Below are 20,496 nucleotides of genomic sequence, written 5' to 3' on the forward strand. Positions count from 1 at the left end.
GGCTAAATAGGAAAAGGGGTGGGGCTAGAGAAGGGGCATTGGGGCAGGGCAAATGGGGGGCGGGGCTGGAAGTGGCAAAGGGGCGGGGCTAAGAGGTGGGGGCGGGGCTAAGATGGGCGAGGGGCGGGGCTAAAGAGGGCGTGGCTTGAGGGGCGGGGCTAAATGCAAGGGGGGCAGGATTACAGAGGAAAATGGGCGGGGCAAAATTGGGAGTGGGACAGGTATAGGGGAGAGGGGGCGGGGCTAAGCGGGGAATGGGCGGGGCTAAAGGGGGCGTGGTGCTCGGGGGGCGTGGCCTGAAGCCCCGCCCCCCTCGCTGGCCCCGCCCCCAGGCGAGCACCACCTGCGCATCGTGGGGGTGGGGCTGGAGGACGACGACGTCTTCCAGTGCCAGGTGGGGGAGGGGAACGGAACCAGGGGGTCCCGGCCCGCACAGCTCCGAGTACTGGGTGAGGGAACTGGGAGGGACTGGGAGGCACTGGGAGGGACTGGGAGGGGGTGGGGAGGGGCTGGGAGGGGATTGGGAGGGACTGGGAGGGGATTGGAGGGGATTGGGGGGGGCTGGGAGGGACTGGGAAGGAATGGGAGGGGGTTGGAGGGCACTGGGATGGCACTGGGAAGGGCTGGGAGGGGACTGGGGGGCACTGGGAGGGACTGGGAGGCACTGGGGGAGAAACTGGGAGAGACTAGGGGGCAGTGGGAGGGGCTGGAAGGCACTGGGAGGGACTGGGAGGGGACTGGGGGGGGACTGGTGGGCACTGGGAGGGACTGGGAGGGGACTGGTGGGCACTGGGAGGGACTGGGAGGCACTGGCAGGGGACTGGGAGGGAACTGGGGGGCACTGGGAGGGACTGGGAGGCATTGGGAGGGACTGGGGGGGCACTGGGAGGGAACTGGGAGGCACTGGGGGGGACTAGGAGCCACTGGTAGGGAGTGGGAGGGAACTGGGAGGCACTGGGGGGTTACTGGGAGGCACTGCGATGTTACTGGGATCCACTGGGGGCTTACTGGGAGCCACTGGGGTGTTACTGGGAGATACTGGGGGGTTACTGGGAGCCACTGGGGTGTTACTGGGAGGCACTGGGGAGTTACTGGGAGCCACTGGGGTGTTACTGGGAGCCACTGGGGTGTTACTGGGAGATACTGGGGGGTTACTGGGAGCACACTGGCCGTTACTGGGGCTAACTGGGATCCCCTCCCCCCCCTCCCAGTGCCGCCGGCCCCCCCCAGCCTGGAGCTGCCCCCGGGGGCGGAGCTTCCGTGGCGGGAGGGGGCGGAGCTTGAGGTGCGCTGCCGGCGGGGGGCGCGCGGCCCCCAGCCAATCTGCTGCTGGCCTTGGGTGAGAGGGGCGGGGCTTAGCGAGGGGGGGCGTGGCCTGCGAGGGGAGGGGCTTGGGGCGGGGCTTTGGGGCTTGGGGGCTTGGGGGCGGGGCTTGGGAGCTGTGGGCGGGGCTTGGGGCCGGGGGAGGGCTTAGGGGGGATTTGGGGAAGGGGGGATTTGGGGTTATTTGGGGGGATTTGGGGAAAATTAAAGTTTTTGGGGGGTGGGAGGGGGTGGGGAGGGGTCTGGGGGGGATTTGGGGTGGGATTTGGGGGGATTTTGGGGTGAATTCTGGAGATTTGGGGGATTTGGGGGATCTTGGGGTAGTTTGGGGTCTTTTGGGGAAAATTACAGTTTTTGGAGGTGGGAGGGGTTGGGGCAGGGTTGGGGGGATTTGGGGGGGATTTGGGGGAGATTTGGGAGGGATTTGGGGGAGATTTGGGGGATTTGGGGGGATTTGGGAGGTTTGGGGGTATTCGGGAAGTTTGGGGGATTTGGGGTTATTTTCGGGGATTTGGGGAAATCTAAATTTTTTGGGGGGTGGAAGGGGGTGGGGCAGGTTGGGGGGGATTTTGGGTGGGACTGAGAGGATTTGGTGAGGTTTGGGGGGATTTTGGGGTGGATTCTGGAGATTTGGGAGATTTGGGGGCAGTGGGATTTTGGGGTCGTTTGGGGTCTTTTGGGGAAAATTACGTTTTGTGGAAAATTACATTTTTTGGAGGTGGGAGTGGTTGGGGCAGGGTTGGGGGGATTTGGGGGGGATTTGGGGAGATTTGGGGGATTTGCGGGGATTTAGGGAGGATTTGGGGGGATTCTGGCAGTTTGTGGGATTTGGGGTCGTTTGGGGTCATTTTGGGAAAATTACATTTTTGGGGGGAGGTTGGGAGGGGGTGGGGCAAGGTTGGGGGGATTTTGGGTAGGATTGAGTGGATTTGGGGGAATTGGGGGTGTTGGGGGAGATTTTTGGGGGGGATTTAGGGGATTTTGGGGGGCTCAGTTTCAATGGTCGTTTTTAGAAGTGTCTCAGGGAGGATTTGGGGTCATTTGGGCTGATTTTGGGGCAGTTGGGTGGTGATTTTTGGGGGGGGGGAGAGGTGGGGCCCATTTGGGGGAAATTTTGGGTGGTTTTGGGGTGATTTTGAGGTGATTTTGGGGTGAATCTGTCACATTCTGGATGTGATGCATCGAGGGAGGGATTTTGGGGTGATTTGGGGCGATTTTGGGGTTCAGGGGGGGAGCCGCTGCCCGAGGTCTCCTCGCGCGTCTTCGAGGACGACGACAACCCCAAACTGAGCTCCACCGAGGTCACTGTCCGGTGAGTACCAGTATAGACCAGTACAAACCAGTACAGACCAGTATGGACCATTATGGCCCTTAATAGGCTTCTATGGTCCAGTACGGCCCAGTATGGCCCAGTATGGGCTGCTCTACACCAGTACTGGTGAGGGCAGGGCAGCATGGCCCCATCTGGCTCAGCACAGCCCAGTATATCCCAGTGTAGCCCAGTATATCCCAGTACAAACCCAGTATATCCCAGTACAGCCCAGTAAGGGCCCTGTCTCTTCCAGTATATCCTAGCTCAGCCCAGTATATCCCAGTAGGGCCCAGTCTGGCCCAGCCCAGTGTACCCCATCGTGGTCCAGTCTGGCCCAGTATATCCCAGTCCAATACGACCTGGCCCAGCCCAGTATACCCCAGTCTGGCCCAGTATATCCCAGTGAGGCCTAGTGCAGCCCAATAGGACCTAGTAGGCCCTAGTCCCTCCCAGTTTGGCCCAGTCCCCCCACTACACCCCAGCACCTCCCACTGTGGCCCAGTAAACCCCATCCCATTCCAGTACCCCGAGCCTGTCCCTGTCCATCCCAGTTTGGCCCAGTTTGGCCCAGTATGGCCTAGTAGGACTCAGTAGGGCTTAGTTGGACCCATTAGGGCCTAGTCCCTCCCAGTTTGTCCCAGTCCCACCACTATATCCCAGCACCTCCTGTGTGGCCCAGTAGACCCCATCCCATCCCAGTACCCCCTAGCCCATCCCAGTCCATCCCAGTATGGCCCAGTTTGGCCCAGTATGGCCTAGTAGGGCCTAGTCAGGCCTAGCAAGGCCTAGTCACTCCCAGTTTGGCCCAGTCCCACCACTACACCCCAACACCTCCCGTTGGGGCCCGGTAGACCCCAGCCTGTCTCAGCCCATCCCAGTATGTCCCAGTTTGGCCCAGTATGGCCTAGTCAGGCCTAGTTGGACCTAGTCAAACCTAATAGGCCCTAGTCGCTCCCAGTTTGTCCCAGTCCCCCCCACTACACCCCAGTACATCCCATTTTGGCCCAGTAGACCCCATCCCATCCCAGTACCCCCAGTCCATCCCAGTATGGCCCAGTTTGGCCTAGTTTGGCCCAGTATGGCCTAGTAGGGCCTAGTCAGGCCTAGCAAGGCCTAGTCACTCCCAGTTTGGCCCAGTCCCACCACTACACCCCAACACCTCCCGTTGGGGCCCGGTAGACCCCAGCCTGTCTCAGCCCATCCCAGTATGTCCCAGTTTGGCCCAGTATGGCCTAGTCAGGCCTAGTTGGACCTAGTCAAACCTAATAGGCCCTAGTCGCTCCCAGTTTGTCCCAGTCCCCCCCACTACACCCCAGTACATCCCATTTTGGCCCAGTAGACCTCATCCCATCCCAGTCCATCCCAGTTTGGCCCAGTTTGGCCTAGTTTGGCCCAGTATGCCCCAGCTTAGCCTAGTAGGGCCGAGTCGGGCCTAGCAAGGCCTAGTCCCTCCCAGTTTGCCCCAGTCTCCCCCACTACACCCCAACACCTCCCGTTGGGGCCCAATAGACCCCATCCCATCCCAGTACACCCCAGCCCATCCCAGTATGCCCCAGTATGGCTCAGTTTGGTCCAGTATGGCCCAGTAGGGCCTAGTAGGACCTAGTCGAACCTAATAGGCCCTAGTCACTCCCAGTTTGGCCCAGTCCCACCACTATATCCCAGCACCTCCTGTGTGGCCCAGTAGACCCCATCCCGTCCCAGTACCCCCTAGCCCATTCCAGTCCATCCCAGTTTGGCCCAGTTTGGCCTAGTTTGGCCCAGTATACCCTAGTAGGGCCTAGTCGGGCCTAGCAAGGCCTAGTCCCTCCCAGTTTGCCCCAGTCCCACCACTATAACCCAGCACCTCCCATTGGGGCCCAGTAGACCCCATCCCATCCTAGTACCCCCAGCCCATCCCAGTCCATCCCAGTATCGCCCAGTTCGGCCTAGTTTGGCCCAGTATGGCCTAGTAGGGCCTAGTCAGGCCTAGCAATGCCTAGTCCCTCCCAGTTTGCGCCAGTCTCCCCCACTACACCCCAGCACCTCCCATTGGGGCCCAGTAGACCCCAGCTCATCCCACTACCCCCAGCCCATCCCAGTTTGGCCCAGTTTGGCCCAGTATGGCCTAGTCAGACCTAGTAGGGCCTAGTCGGGCCTAGCAAGGCCTAGTCCCTCCCAGTTTGGCCCAGTGCCCCCCACTACACCCCAACACCTCCCGTTGGGGCCCGGTAGACCCCAGCCCGTCCCAGCCCGTCCCAGTCCATCCCAGTTTGGCCCAGTTTGAGGGGGGTCGCAGGGTGTCTCCGCAGCGGGGGGCCCACGGGCAGCGCCTCGTCTGCTCGGCCTCCAACGAGGCCGGCGGGGACCCGGCGGAGGCGGCCGTCACCGTCAGCGTGCTCTGTGAGTGCTCCCAGTGCTCCCAGTAACCCCCCAGTTCCTCCCAGTACCTCCCCGCCAAGCCCTCAGGAACTCCCAGTAACCCCCAGCCCCGCCAGCCCCGGCCCCTGCAAGTTCTCGGGACTTCCCAGTCCCTCCCAGTTGCTCCCAGTACGCCTCCATCCCCTCCATTCCCTTTCCTGTGAAGATCTTGGCCATTCCCAGTCCCTCCCAGTACCTCCCAGTCACTCCCAGTAGCCCTCCATCCCCACCATTCCCATCCCATGAAGCCCTTGGCCATTCCCAGTACTTCCCAGTCTCTCCCAGTACCCCTCCACCCCACCATTCCCATCCTCATGAAGCCCTTGGCGATGCCCAGTCCCTCCCAGTACCTCCCAGTCCCTCCCAGTCCCTCCCAGTACCCCTCTATCCCCACCATTCCCATCCCCATGAAGCCCTTGGCCATTCCCAGTACCTCCCAGTCCCTCCCAGTACGTCCCAGTACCCCTTCACCCCCCCAATTCCCCTCCCCATGAAGCCCTCGACCATTCCCAGTCCCCCCCAGTCCCCCCCAGTACCTCCCAGTCCCCCCCAACCCCCTTCATCCCCTCCCCGGAGGGGCCCTGGGGCTCTCCCAGTCCCTCCCAGTACCTCCCAGTCCCTCCCAGTACCCCTCCACCCCCCCAATTCCCCTCCCCATGAACTCCCCAAACCCTCCCAGTCCCCCCCAGTTCCCCCCAGTACCTCCCAGTCCCCCCCAACCCCCTTCATCCCCTCCCCGGGGGGGCCCTGGGCCTCTCCCAGTGCCTCCCAGTTGATCCCAGTGCTCCCAGTTCCGGCGGAGCCGCCCACCATCGAGGGCCTGGAGTCCCCCGAGGTGCGGGCGGGGGACACGCTGCGGCTGGCCTGCGTGGCGCGGGGGGGCAACCCCCCTCCCAGTCTGCACTGGGACAAGGTGCGGGGCAACTGGGAGCACTGGGAGCACCGGGAGGGGGAACTGGGGGCACTGGGAAGGGGAACTGGGGGGACTGGGGTAAAGGTACAGGGGCACTGGGGGGACTGGGAGGGTGCTGGGAGCACTGGGAGGGGGAACTGGGGTACTGGGGGGCACTGGGAGGGGCACTGGGAGCACTGGGAGGGGTACTGGGGACACTGGGAGGGGCACTGGGAGCACTGGGGTAAAGGTACGGGGGCACTGGGGGGACTGGGAGGGGCACTGGGGGGACTGGGAGGGGTACTGGGGGCACTGGGAGGGGCACTGGGAGCACTGGGAAGAGGAACTGCGGCACTGGGAGCGGTACTGGGGGCACTGGGAGGGGAACTGGGGGCACTGGGAAGGGCGCTGGGGGCACTGGGAGGGGCACTGGGGGCACTGGGACAAGGTGCGGGGCAACTGGGAGCACTGGGAGGGTGCTGGGGACACTGGAAAGGGGAACTGGGGCACTGGGAGGGCACTGGGAGCACTGGGACAAGGTATGAGGGCACTGGGGGCACTGGGAAGGGGCACTGGGGGCACTGGGAGGGGTACTGGGGACACTGGGAGGGGCACTGGGAGCACTGGGGTGAAGGTACGGGGGCACTGGGAGCACTGGGAAGGATACTGGGGGCACTGGGAAGGGGAACTGGGGCACTGGGAGGGGTACTGGGAGCACTGGGAGGGGGCTGGGGGCACTGGGAGGGGCACTGGGAGCACTGGGAGGGGTGCTGGGGGCACTGGGAGGGGGAACTGGGAGCACTGGGAGGGGCACTGGGGGCACTGGGACAAGGTATGGGGGCACTGGGAGCACTGGGAGGGGTACTGGGAGCACTGGGAAGGGGAACTGGGGCACTGGGAGGGGTACTGGGAGCACTGGGAAGGGTACTGGGGGCACTGGGAGGGCAACTGGGAGCACTGGGAGGGGTGCTGGGGGTGCTGGGAGGGGCACTGGGAGCTCTGGGAAGGGGAACTGGGAGCACTGGGAGGGGTACTGGGAGCACTGGGAGGGGGAACTGGGGCACTGGGAGGGGCACTGGGAGCACTGGGAAGGGCACTGGGAGCACTGGGACAAGGTATGGGGGCACTGGGAGGACTGGGAGGGTACACTGGGGGCACTGGGAGCACTGGGAGGGGGGACTGGGAGCACTGGGACAGGGTGCTGGGGCACTGGGAGGCACTGGGAGGGGCACTGGGGGCACTGGGAGCACTGGGGTGGGGAACTGGGAGTACTGGGAGGGCACTGGGAGGTCACTGGTTATACTGGGAGGTCTTACTGGTCATACTGGTGTCCCCATGTCCCCAGGACGGGACTTCATGGGTGGCCAAGTACCCTGGGGTCTGTTATACTGGGAGCACTGGGAGGTTACTGGTTATACTGGGAAGTTACTGGGACGGGTCATTGGTCATACTGGGAGGTCACTGGGAGGTCCTACTGGTCATACTGGTCATACTGGTGTCTCCTGACCCAGGATGGGACCCTGTGGGTGACCAAGCACCCTGGGGGCTGTTATACTGGGAGCACTGGGAGGTTACTGGGAGTACTGGGATGGGTCACTGGTCATACTGGGAGGGTACTGGGAGGTTACTGGTCATACTGGGAGGGCACTGGGCGGGGTCACTGGTCATACTGGTGTCCCCATGTCCCCAGAATGGGACCCCATGGGTGGCCAAGCACCCTGGGGGCTGTTATACTGGGAGCACTGGGAGGTTACTGGTCATACTGGGACAGGTCACTGGTCATACTGGGAGGTCACTGGGATGGGGAACTGGTCATACTGGGAGGTCACTGGTCCTACTGGTCATACTGGTGTCCCCATGTCCCCAGAACGGGACCCCATGGGTGGCCAAGCGCCCTGGGGACTGTTATACTGGGAGCACTGGGCGCTTACTGGTCATACTGGGAAGTTACTGGGACGTGTCACTGGTCATACTGGGAGGTCACTGGGAGGTCCTACTGGTCATACTGGTCATACTGGTGTCTCCTGACCCAGGATGGGACCCCGTGGGTGACCAAGCACCCTGGGGGCTGTTCTACTGGGAGCACTGGGAGGTTACTGGGAGTACTGGGACGGGTCATTGGTCATACTGGGAGGGTACTGGGAGGTTACTGGTCATACTGGGAGGGCACTGGGCGGGATCACTGGTCATACTGGTGTCCCCATGTCCCCAGGACGGGACCCCATGGGTGGTCAAGCGCCCTGGGGGCTGTTATACTGGGAACACTGGGTGGTTACTGGGAGTACTGGGAAGTTACTGGGATGGGTCACTGGTCATACTGGGAAGTCACTGGGAGCTTACTGGTCATACTGGTCACACTGGTGTCCCCCACACCTAGGACGGAACCTCACTAGTGGCCCCGTGGGTGACCAAGCACCCTGGGGACTGTTATACTGGGAGCACTGGGAGGTTACTGGGAGTACTGGGACAGGTCACTGGTCATACTGGGAGGGCACTGGGAGGTTACTGGTCATACTGGGAGGGCACTGGGAGGTTACTGGTCATACTGGTGTCCCCTGACCTAGAATGGGACCCCATGGGTGGTCAAGCACCTTGGGGGCTGTTATACTGGGAACACTGGGTGGTTACTGGTCATACTGGGAAGTTACTGGGACGTGTCACTGGTCATACTGGGAGGTCACTGGGATGGGGAACTGGTCATACTGGGAGGTCACTGGTCCTACTGGTTATACTGGTGTCCCGTGTCCCCAGAACGGGACCCTGTGTGTGACCAAGCGCCCTGGGGGCTGTTCTACTGGGAGCACTGGGAGGTTACTGGGAGTACTGGGACAGGTCACTGGTCATACTGGGAGGGTACTGGGAGGTTACTGGTCATACTGGGAGGGTACTGGTCAGGGTCACTGGTCTTACTGGTGTCCCCATGTCCCCAGAATGGGACCCCATGGGTGGCCAAGCACCCTGGGGGCTGTTATACTGGGAGCACTGGGAGGTTACTGGGAGTACTGGGATGTGTCACTGGTCATACTGGGAGGTCACTGGGATGGGGAACTGGTCATACTGGGAGGTCACTGGTCCTACTGGTCGTACTGGTGTCCCCATGTCCCCAGAACGGGACCCCATGGGTGGCCAAGCGCCCTGGGGACTGTTATACTGGGAGCACTGGGCGCTTACTGGTCATACTGGGAAGTTACTGGGACGTGTCACTGGTCACACTGGGAGGTCACTGGGAGCTTACTGGTCATACTGGTCACACTGGTGTCCCCCCCCTTTAGGACGGGACCCCACTGGCGGCCCCGTGGCAGGCGGAGCGCCCCGGGGCCCAGTCCCAGTGGTCGCACTGGGCGGTTACTGGTGGCACTGGGCCGGAGGCGCGCCCTAACTGGGAGCACTGGGAGCACTGGGAGCTGTCCCGCAGCCGGGTGACGCTGGTGGTGGCCCCGGGGGACGACGGAGCCACCGTGCGGTGTCACAGCCACAGCCCCGCCGGGGGGGGGGGGCACCGCCAGCGTCACCCTGCGGGTGACCTGTGGGTAACTGGGAGGGACTGGGAGGCACTGGGAGGGACTGGGAGGGACTGGGAGGGGCTGGGAGGGGCTGGGAGAGGGGTTTAGGGGGGGTGGGAGGGGGTTTGGGGATACTGGGAGGGAGTATGGGGGTACTGGGGTGTACTGGGGGGCACTGGGAGTACTGGGAGACCCTACTGGGAGGCACTGGTTTGTACTGGTTTGTACTGGGAGGCGCTGGGAGGGGCTGGGAGGGGCTGGGAGGGGGGTTTTAGGGGGGGGTGGGAGGGGGTTTGGGGATACTGGGAGGGACTGGGAGGGGGCTGGGAGGGGGGCTGGGGGTGTTGGGAGGGACTGGAGGACACTGGGGGGTACTGGGAGACCCTACTGGGAGGCACTGGTGTGTACTGGGAGAACTGGGAGGAGACACTGGGAGGGGACTGGAGGCACTGGGAAGGGGCACTGGGGGTACTGGGAGGGGGTATTGGGGTACTGGAGGGTGCTGGGAGGGGTTGGGGGTACTGGGAGTGCTGGGAGACCTTACTGGGAGGCACTGGGTTGTACTGGGAGCACTGGGAGGGGGCACTGGGAGGCACTGGGAAGCACTGGGAGGGACTGGGAGGGGCTGGGAGGGGCTGGGAGGGGGTTTTAGGGGGGGGTGGGAGGGGGTTTGGGGATACTGGGAGGGAGTATGGGGGTACTGGGGTGTACTGGGGGGCACTGGGAGTACTGGGAGACCCTACTGAGAGGCACTGGTTTGTACTGGGAGAACTGGGAGGGGGTACTGGGAGGGACTGGGAGGGACTGGGAGGGATCTGGGGACACTGGGAGGCACTGGGAGGGGGTTGGGAGGGGGTCCGGGGGCACTGGGAGGCACTGGGAGGGACTGGAAGGAGGCTGGGGGCACTGGGAGTGCTGGGAGACCTTACTGGGAGGCACTGGGTTGTACTGGGATGTACTGGGATGTACTGGGAGGAGGCACTGGGAGGGGACTGGAGGCACTGGGAGGGGGCACTGGGGGTACTGGGAGGGAATATTGGGGTACTGGAGGGTGCTGGGAGGGACTGGGGGGTACTGGGAGTGCTGGGAGACCTTACTGGGAGGCACTGGGTTGTACTGGGAGCACTGGGAGGGGGCACTGGGAGGCACTGGGAAGCACTGGGAGGGACTGGGAGGGGATGGGAGAGGGGGTTTAGGGGGGGTGGGAGGGGGTTTGGGGATACTGGGAGGGAGTATGGGGGTACTGGGGTGTACTGGGGGGCACTGGGAGTACTGGGAGACCCTACTGGGAGGCACTGGTTTGTACTGGGAGAACTGGGAGGGACTGGGAGGGGCTGGGAGGGGGGCTGGGGAGAGGTGGGAGGGGGTGTGGGGATACTGGGAGGGACTGGGAGGGGGGCTGGGGGTGTTCGGAGGCACTGGGGGGTACTGGGAGTGCTGGGAGACCCTACTGGGAGGCACTGGTGTGTACTGGGAGCACTGGGAGGGGATACTTGGAGGGACTGGGAGGGGATGGAAGGGGGATGGGGTTACTGGGGGGCACTGGGAGGGGACTGGGAGGGGGTGTGGGGGTACTGGGAGGGGGTATGGGGGTACTGGGAGGCACTGGGAGTGCTGGGAGACCTTACTGGGAGGCACTGGTTTGTACTGGGAGCTACTGGGCATACTGGGATTCCACCCTGGGGTTACTGGGAGGCTATATGGGGAGCTGTGGGCCATACTGGGAGCTACTGGGCATACTGGGATTTCACCTGGGAGCCACTGGGCATACTGGGAGCTGAGATTGGGAGTTCTAGGCTATACTGGGAGGCACTGGGCATACTGGGATTCCACCCTGGCGTTACTGGGGAGCTGTATGGGGATCTATGGGCCATACTGGGAGCCACTGGGAATACTGGGATTCCACCTGGGAGCCACTGGGGTTACTGGGAGCCGGAAATGGGAGCTCTAGGCTATACTGGGAGCTACTGGGCATACTGGGATTCCAACCTGGGGTTACTGGGAGGCTATATGGGGAGCTGTGGGCCATACTGGGAGCTACTGGGCATACTGGGATTTCATCTGGGAGCCACTAGCGTGACTGGGAGTTGAGATTGGGAGCTCTGGGCTATACTGGGAGCCACTGGGGTTACTGGGAGCTGAGATTGGGATCTGTGTGCCATACTGGGAGGCACTGGGCATACTGGGATTCCACCCTGGGGTTACTGGGGAGCTGTATGGGGATCTGTGAGCCATACTGGGAGGCACTGGGCATACTGGGATTCCACCTGGGAGCCACTGGGGTTACTGGGAGCTGAGATTGGGAGCTGTAGGCCATACTGGGAGGCACTGGGCATACTGGGATTCCACCCTGGGGTTACTGGGGAGCTGTATGGGGATCCGTGAGCCATACTGGGAGGCACTGGGCATACTGGGATTCCACCTGGGAGCCACTGGGGTTACTGGGAGCCGAAAATGGGAGCTCTAGGCTATACTGGGAGCTACTGGGCATACTGGGATTCCAACCTGGGGTTACTGGGAGGCTATATGGGGAGCTGTGGGCCATACTGGGAGCTACTGGGCATACTGGGATTCCACCTGGGAGCCACTGGCATTACTGGGCGTTGAGATTGGAAGTTCTAGGCTATACTGGGAGCCACTGGGGTTACTGGGAGCTGAGATTGGGATCTGTGGGCCATACTGGGAGGCACTGGGCATACTGGGATTCCACCTGGGAGCCACTAGCATTACTGGGAGTTGAGATTGGAAGTTCTAGGCTGTACTGGGAGGCACTGGGGATACTGGGATTCCACCCTGAGGTTACTGGGAGGCTATATGGGGAGCTGTGGGCCATACTGGGAGCTACTGGGCTTACTGGGATTTCACTTGGGAGCCACTAGCGTGACTGGGAGTTGAGATTGGGAGCTCTGGGCTATACTGGGAGCCACTGGGGTTACTGGGAGCTGAGATTGGGATCTGTGTGCCATACTGGGAGCTACTGGGCATACTGGGATTCCACCCTGGGGTTACTGGGAGGCTGTATTGGTATCTGTGGGCCATACTGGGAGCTACTGGGCATACTGGGATTCCACCCTGGGGTTACTGGGGGGCTAAATGGGGAGCTGTGTGCCATACTGGGAGCTACTGGGGATACTGGGATTCCACCTGGGAGCCACTGGGGTTACTGGGAGCTGAGATTGGGAGTTCTAGGCTGTACTGGGAGCTACTGGGGTTACTGGGATTCCACCCTGGGGTTACTGGGAGGCTGTATGGGGAGCTGTGGGCCATACTGGGAGCTACTGGGCATACTGGGATTCCACCTGGGTGCCACTGTGGTTACTGGGAGCTGAAAATGGGAGCTCTAGGCTATACTGGGAGCTACTGGGCATACTGGGATTCCACCATGGGAGCCTCTGGGGTTACTGGGAGCTACTGGGCATACTGGGATTCCACCCTGGAGTTACTGGGAGGCTATATGGGGAGCTGTGTGCCATACTGGGAGGCACTGGGAATACTGGGATTCCACCTGGGAGCCACTGGGGTTACTGGGAGATGAGATTGGGATCTGTGGGCCATACTGGGAGGCACTGGGGATACTGGGATTCCACCCTGGGGTTACTGGGGAGCTGTATGGGGAGCTGTAGGCCATACTGGGAGGCACTGGGCATACTGGGATTCCACCTGGGAGCCTCTGGGGTTACTGGGAGCTACTGGGCATACTGGGATTCCACCCTGGGGTTACTGGGAGGCTATATGGGGAGCTGTGGGCCATACTGGGAGGCACTGGGCATACTGGGAGCCCCCCCCGCAGACCCCCCCGCGGAGGTGACGATCTCGGGGGGCTCCACGGTGGCCGAGAACGGGACCCTGGCCCTGTCGTGCACCAGTGCTCCCAGTAACCCCCCAGTAACCCTGCGCTGGTGGCTGGGGGACCGCGAGCTGGAGCCCACCGACACCACCCTCACCCAGGTGGGGCCCCCAAAATGTCCCCAAATGTCCCCAAATGTCCCCAAAATGTCCCCGAGGGTCTTTGGGGGGGGGGGTTTGGGGGGGTTTTGGGGTCCCTGGGGGGCTTTTGGGGACACGCTGGGGGGTCCCAAGTCCCTGGGGGGGGTCTTGGGGTGTTCTGGGGGGGTCTTTGGGGTCCCCATTGTCCCCTGGGTGTCCCCAAGGTCCCCTGGGGGGGGTTTAGGGTCCCCAACGCCCCCTGAGTGTCCCTTTAGGGGTCTTTAGGGTCCCTTTGGTGCCCCTGGGGTCCCTTTGGGGGTCTTTGGGGTCCTGGGGGGGGTGTCTTTGGGGTCCCCAATGTCCCCTGGGTGTCCCCAAGGTCCCCTGGGTGTCCCTTTGGGGGTCTTTGGGGTCCCGGGGATGTCCTTTGGGTGTCCCCTGGGGGGTTCTTTGGGATCCTGGGGGGGTCTTTGGGGTCCCCAATGTCCCCTTAGGGGGGTTCCTGGGGGGGTCTTCGGGGTCCTCAATGTCCCCTGGGTGTCCCCAAGGTCCCTTGGGTGTCCCTTTGAGGGTCTTTGGGGTCCTGGGGGTGTCCTTTGGGTGTCCCCTGGGGGGGTCTTGGGGGGATCTTTGGTGTCCCCAATGTCCCCTGAGGGTCCCCAATGTCCCCTGGGGGGGTCCCTGGGGGGGTCTTCGGGGTCCCCAATGTCCCCTGGGTATCCCCAAGGTCCCCTGGGTGTCCCTTTGGGGGTCTTTGGGGTCCCGGGGATGTCCTTTGGGTGTCCCCTGGGGGGTTCTTTGGGATCCTGGGGGGGTCTTTGGGGTCCCCAACGTCCCTGAGGGTCCCCAATGTCCCCTGGGGGGGTCCCTGGGTGTCCCCTGGGTGTCCCCAATGTCCCCTGGGTGTCCCTTTGGGGGTCTTTGGGGTCCTGGAGGTGTCCCTTGGTTGTCCCCTGGGGGGGTCTTTGGGGTCCTGGGGTGGTCTTTGGGGTCCCCAATGTCCCCTTAGGGGGGTTCCTGGGGGGGTCTTCGGGGTCCTCAATGTCCCCTGGGTGTCCCCAAGGTCCCTTGGGTGTCCCTTTGGGGTCCCTTTGGGGTCCCAGGGGTGTCCTTTGGGTGACCCCTGGGGGGTTCTTTGGGATCCTGGGGGGGTCTTTGGGGTCCCCAATGTCCCCTGAGGGTCCCCAATGTCCCCTGGGGGGGTTCCTGGGGGGGTCTTTGGGGTCCCCAATGTCCCCTGGGTGTCCCCAACGCCCCCCAGGTGTCCCTTTGGGGATCTTTGGGGTCCCGGGGGTGTCCTTTGGGTGTCCCCTGGGGGGGTCTTTGGGGTCCTGGGGTGGTCTTTGGGGTCCCCAACGTCCCTGAGGGTCCGCAATGTCCCCTGGGGGGGTCCCTGGGGGGGTCTTCGGGGTCCCCAATGTCCCCTGGGTGTCCCCAACGCCCCCCAGGTGTCCCTTTGGGGATCTTTGGGGTCCCGGGGGTGTCCTTTGGGTGTCCCCTGGGGGGGTCCCTGGGGGGGTCTTCGGGGTCCTCAATGTCCCCTGGGTGTCCCCAAGGTCCCTTGGGTGTCCCTTTGAGGGTCTTTGGGGTCCTGGGGGTGTCCTTTGGGTGTCCCCTGGGGGGCTCTTTGGGATCCTGGGGGGGTCTTTGGGGTCCCCAATGTCCCTGAGGGTCCCCAATGTCCCCTGGGGGGGTCCCTGGGGGGGTCTTTGGGGTCCCCAATGTCCCCTGGGTGTCCCCAACGCCCCCCAGGTGTCCCTTTGGGGATCTTTGGGGTCCCGGGGGTGTCCTTTGGGTGTCCCCTGGGGGAGTCTTGGGGGGATCTTTGGTGTCCCCAGTGTCCCCTGAGGGTCCCCAATGTCCCCTGGGGGGGTTCCTGGGGGGGTCTTTGGGGTCCTCAATGTCCCCTGGGTGTCCCCAAGGTCCCCTGGGTGTCCCTTTGGGGGTCTTTGGGGTCCCCAATGTCCCCTGGGGGGGTCCCTGGGTGTCCCCTGGGGGGGTCTTTGGGGTCCTGGGGTGGTCTTTGGGGTCCCCAATGTCCCCTGGGGTGGTCTTTGGGGTCCCCAATGTCCCCTGGGTGTCCCCAATGTCCCCTGGGGGGGTCCCCAATGTCCCCTGGGGGGGTCTTTGGGGTCCCCAATGTCCCCTGGGTGTCCCCAATGTCCCCTGGGGGGGTTCCTGGGGGGGTCTTTGGGGTCCCCAATGTCCCCTGGGTGTCCCCAACGCCCCCCAGGTGTCCCTTTGGCGTCCCTTTGGTGCCCCTGGGGTCCCTTGGAGGTCCCTGAGGGGTCCCGGGGGTGCCCCTTTGGGGTCCCCTGGGTGTCCCCTTGGGGTCCCCGTGCTGATGTCCCCCCCCCCGTGTGTAGGTGGCGGGGGGGGGCTGGGTGTCGGGGAGCAACGTGACGCTGCAGGGACAGCGGGGGGACCACGGCCGCCCCCTGCGCTGCGAGGCCCTGGGGCCGGGGCTGGGCACCCGCAGCGCCACCCTGCTGCTGGCCGTCACCCGTGGGTGCTGGGGGGGGGCGGGGGGGGTGGGGGAGGGGTGGGGGAGGGGGTGGGAGGGGATTGGGGGGGATTGGGAGGGACTGGGAGGGGGTAGGGGGGCATTGGGGGGCACTGGGAGGGAACTGGGGGCACTGGGAGGGGGTGAGGGGGCATTGGGGGGCACTGGGAGGGGACTGGGGGCACTGGGAGGTAACTGGGAGGGGGTATGGGGGCACTGGGAGGGACTGGGAGGGGGTGAGGGGGCATTGGGGGGCACTGGGAGGTAACTGGGAGGGGACTGGGAGAGGATTGGGGGGGGATTGGGAGCACTGGGAGGGGACTGGGGGGAACTGGGAGGTAACTGGGAGGGGGTATGGGGGCACTGGGAAGGGACTGGGAGAGGATTGGGGGGGATTGGGGGGGACTGGGAGGGACTGGGAGGGGGTATGGGGGCACTGGGAGGGGACTGGGAGGGACTGGGAGAGGATTGGGGGGGGGATTGGGGGGGACTAGGAGGGACTGGGTGCCACTGGGAAGGGACTGGGAGGTAACTGGGAGGGGACTGGGAAAGGATTGGGGGGCACTGGGAGGGGGTGGGGGGGGATTGGGGGGGGGACTGGGAGGGGATTGGGGGACTGGGAGGGACTGGGAGGGGGTATGGGGACATTGAGGGGCACTGGGAGGGATTGGGAGGGGACTGGGAGGGAGTGGGGGGCACTGGGAGGGGGTGGGAGGGGGTATGGGGGCACTGGGGGGGACAGGGAGGGGGTGAGGGGGCATAGGGGGGCACTGGGAGGGGACTGGGGGGCACTGGGAGGTAACTGGGAGGGGGTATGGGGGCATTGGGGGGCACTGGGAGGGGACTGGGGAGCACTGGGAGGGACTGGGAGGGGACTGGGAGAGGATTGGGGGGGGATTGGGGGCACTGGGAGGTACTGGGGGGCACTGGGAGGGACTGGGAGGGGGTATGGGGGCATTGGGGGGCACTGGGAGGGGACTGGGGGGGGCACTGGGAGGTAACTGGGAGGGGGTGTGGGGGCATTGGGGGGCACTGGGAGGGGACTGGGAGGGGATTGGGGAGGGATTGGGGGGGACTGGGGGGAACTGGGAGGTAACTGGGAGGGGGTATGGGGGCATTGGGGGGCACTGGGAAGGAACTGGGAAGGACTGGGATGTAACTAGGGGTGAATGGGAGGTGACTGGGAGTCACTGGGAGGGGGTGGGGGGCACTGGGAGGGGACTGGGGGCACTGGGAGGTAACTGGGAGGGGGTATGGGGGCACTGGGAGGGACTGGGAGGGGGTGAGGGGGCATTGGGGGGCACTGGGAGGTAACTGGGAGGGGACTGGGAAAGGATTGGGGGGGGGTTGGGGGAACTGGGAGGGGATTGGGAGGGATTGGGAGGGACTGGGAGGGGGTATGGGGGCATTGGGGGGCACTGGGAGGTAACTGGGAGGGGACTGGGAGAGGATTGGGGGGGGATTGGGAGCACTGGGAGGGGACTGGGGGGAACTGGGAGGTAACTGGGAGGGGGTATGGGGGCACTGGGAAGGGACTGGGAGAGGATTGGGGGGGATTGGGGGGGGCTGGGAGGGACTGGGAGGGGGTATGGGGGCACTGGGAGGGGACTGGGAGGGACTGGGAGAGGATTGGGGGGGGGATTGGGGGGGACTAGGAGGGACTGGGTGCCACTGGGAAGGGACTGGGAGGTAACTGGGAGGGGACTGGGAAAGGATTGGGGGGCACTGGGAGGGGGTGGGGGGGGATTGGGGGGGGGACTGGGAGGGGATTGGGGGACTGGGAGGGACTGGGAGGGGGTATGGGGACATTGAGGGGCACTGGGAGGGATTGGGAGGGGACTGGGAGGGAGTGGGGGGCACTGGGAGGGGGTGGGAGGGGGTATGGGGGCACTGGGGGGGACAGGGAGGGGGTGAGGGGGCATAGGGGGGCACTGGGAGGGGACTGGGGGGCACTGGGAGGTAACTGGGAGGGGGTATGGGGGCATTGGGGGGCACTGGGAGGGGACTGGGGAGCACTGGGAGGGACTGGGAGGGGACTGGGAGAGGATTGGGGGGGGATTGGGGGCACTGGGAGGTACTGGGGGGCACTGGGAGGGACTGGGAGGGGGTATGGGGGCATTGGGGGGCACTGGGAGGGGACTGGGGGGGGCACTGGGAGGTAACTGGGAGGGGGTATGGGGGCATTGAGGGGCACTGGGAGGGGACTGGGAGGGGATTGGGGAGGGATTGGGGGGGACTGGGGGGAACTGGGAGGTAACTGGGAGGGGGTATGGGGGCATTGGGGGGCACTGGGAAGGAACTGGGAAGGACTGGGATGTAACTGGGGGTGAATGGGAGGTGACTGGGAGTCACTGGGAGGGGGTGGGGGGCACTGGGAGGGGACTGGGGGCACTGGGAGGTAACTGGGAGGGGACTGGGAAAGGATTGGGGGGGGGTTGGGGGAACTGGGAGGGGATTGGGAGGGATTGGGGGGGATTGGGGGGACTGGGAGGGGGTGTGAGGGCATTGGGGGGCACTGGGAGGGGACTGGGGGGCACTTGGGGGGACTGGGAGGGGGTGGGGGGCATTGCGGGGCACTGGGAGGGGACTGGGGGGAACTGGGAGGTAACTGGGAGGGGGTATGGGGGCATTGGGAGGGACTGGGAGGGGGTATGGGGGCACTGGGAGGGACTGGGAGGGAACTGGGGGCACTGGGAGGTAACTGGGAGGGGGTATGGGGGCATTGGGGGGCACTGGGAGGGGACTGGGAGGGACTGGGAGGGGACTGGAAGAGGATTGGGGGGGGATTGGGGGCACTGGGAGGGGATTGGGGGGCACTGGGAGGGGACTGGGGGGCACTGGGAGGGGACTGGGAGAGGATTGGGAGACACTGGGAGGGGACTGGGGTATACTGGGAGAGACTGGGAGGCACTGGTGGGAACTGGGAGGCACTGGGAGAGGGTTGGGGGGGTCACTGGGAGCACCCAACTGGGCCGTACTGGGCGTGCACTGGGCGGGGCGGGCGTGTCCATTTGTGGGCGTGGCCCCGAGGGGGCGTGTCCCTGAGGGGGGCGTGTCCCGGTGTGGCCCCGCCCCCAGACCCGCCCCAGGAGGTGTGGCTCGAGGCCCCGCCCCCCAACGCCTCGTTCCCCGCCGGGACCCGCCTGCGGCTGCTCTGCCACGCCCGGGGGGGGCACCCCAGCCCCCGCCTCACCTGGCTGAGGGTGAGACCCCCCCCCTGGGGACACCCCCCTGGGGACACCCCCACTGGGACCCCCCCCTTGGGACCCCCTCACTGGGACCCCCCCATTGGGTGCCCCCCCCCTTGGGAATCCCCATTGGGACCCCCCCATTGGGACCCTCCCCATTAAGACCCCCATTGGGACCCCCCCATTGGGACCCCCCCATTAAGACCCTTATTGGGACCCCCCCCATTGGGACCCCCCCTTAGGGACCCCCTCACTGGGACACCCCATTGGGACCCCCCCACTGGGACCTCCTCCCATTGGGACCCCCCCATTGGGTGCCCCCCCCCTTGGGAATCCCCATTGGGACCCCCCCCTTATTGGGACCCCCCCATTAAGACGCCCCCGGGACCCCCCCCTTATTGGGACCCTCCCATTGGGACCCCCTTATTGGGAACCCCCCCACTGGGACCCCCCCCTTAGGGACCCCCATTGGGACCCCCCCCATTAAGACCCCCCCCGGGCCCCCCCCTTATTAGGACCCCTCCATTGGGTGCCCCCCCCCTTGGGAATCCCCATTGGGACCTCCCCCGGAACCCCCCCATTGGGTGCCCCCCCCATTAAGACCCTCATTGAGACCCCCCCCATTGGGACTCCCCCATTAAGACCCCCCCGGGACCCCCCCCTTATTGGGACCCCCCCCCATTGGGTGCCCCCCCCCTTGGGAATCCCCATTGGGACCTCCCCATTGGGTGCCCCCCCCATTAAGACCCCCATTGGGACCCCTCCTTATTGGGACCCCCCCCCACTGGGACCCCTCCCATTAAGACCCCCCCCGGGACCCCCCTTCATTGGGACCCCCCTGGGACCCCCCCCTTATTGGGACCCCCCCATTGGGACCCCCCCATTGGGACCTTCCCATTAAGACCCCCCCCCCCGGACCCCCCTTATTGGGGACCCCCCCATTGGGTGCCCCCCCCACTGGGACCCCCCCATTGGGACCCCCTCATTGGGTGCCCCCCCCATTAAGACCCTCATTGAGACCCCCCCATTGGGACACCCCCCCCAAATTTTGTGTCCCCCCCCGGACCGTGCCCCCCCAACCCCAAACATTGCCCCCCCCCAACCCCAAACTCCCCCCCCCCAAACTTTGTGCCCCCTCCCCCAACTTTGTGCCCCCCCCCCAATCCCCCCCCCAATTTTGGCCCCCCCCCGGCCCCAAACTCCCCCCCCGCCCCCAAACATTACCCCCCCTGACCCCAAACTCCCCCCCCAGACCCCATTTTTTGTGCCCCCCCCAATTTTGTGCCCCCCCCCGACCCCAAACTCCCCCCCCAGACCCCATTTTTTGTGCCCCCCCTCAAATTTTGTGCCCCCCCAAGACCGTGCCCCCCAATTTTGCCCCCCCCAACCCCAAAATTTGCCCCCCCCCAACCCCAAACTCCTCCCCCAGACCCCATTTTTTGTGCCCC

General features: G+C 64.6%; 1 protein-coding gene across 1 annotated transcript in view; it reads left to right on the forward strand.

Moving 5' to 3' along the window:
* Nucleotides 1-332: 332 nt before the first annotated feature.
* NPHS1 (NPHS1 adhesion molecule, nephrin) overlaps nucleotides 333-20,496 on the forward strand; it is a gene marked incomplete at both ends in the record, with an annotated part of 41,440 nt that continues 21,276 nt past the window's right edge. The window contains 13 exon segments of the mRNA XM_084307071.1: nucleotides 333-449; nucleotides 1,212-1,292; nucleotides 1,295-1,339; nucleotides 2,551-2,635; nucleotides 2,727-2,761; nucleotides 4,850-5,017; nucleotides 5,827-5,948; nucleotides 9,200-9,408; nucleotides 9,410-9,453; nucleotides 13,221-13,378; nucleotides 15,724-15,862; nucleotides 18,939-19,063; nucleotides 19,508-19,577. Coding sequence (XP_084163197.1) covers nucleotides 333-449; nucleotides 1,212-1,292; nucleotides 1,295-1,339; nucleotides 2,551-2,635; nucleotides 2,727-2,761; nucleotides 4,850-5,017; nucleotides 5,827-5,948; nucleotides 9,200-9,408; nucleotides 9,410-9,453; nucleotides 13,221-13,378; nucleotides 15,724-15,862; nucleotides 18,939-19,063; nucleotides 19,508-19,577 — 1,398 coding nt within the window.

This window comes from Netta rufina (assembly GCF_964035555.1).
Source record: "Netta rufina genome assembly, contig: SUPER_38_unloc_1, whole genome shotgun sequence".
NCBI lineage: Eukaryota > Metazoa > Chordata > Aves > Anseriformes > Anatidae > Netta > Netta rufina.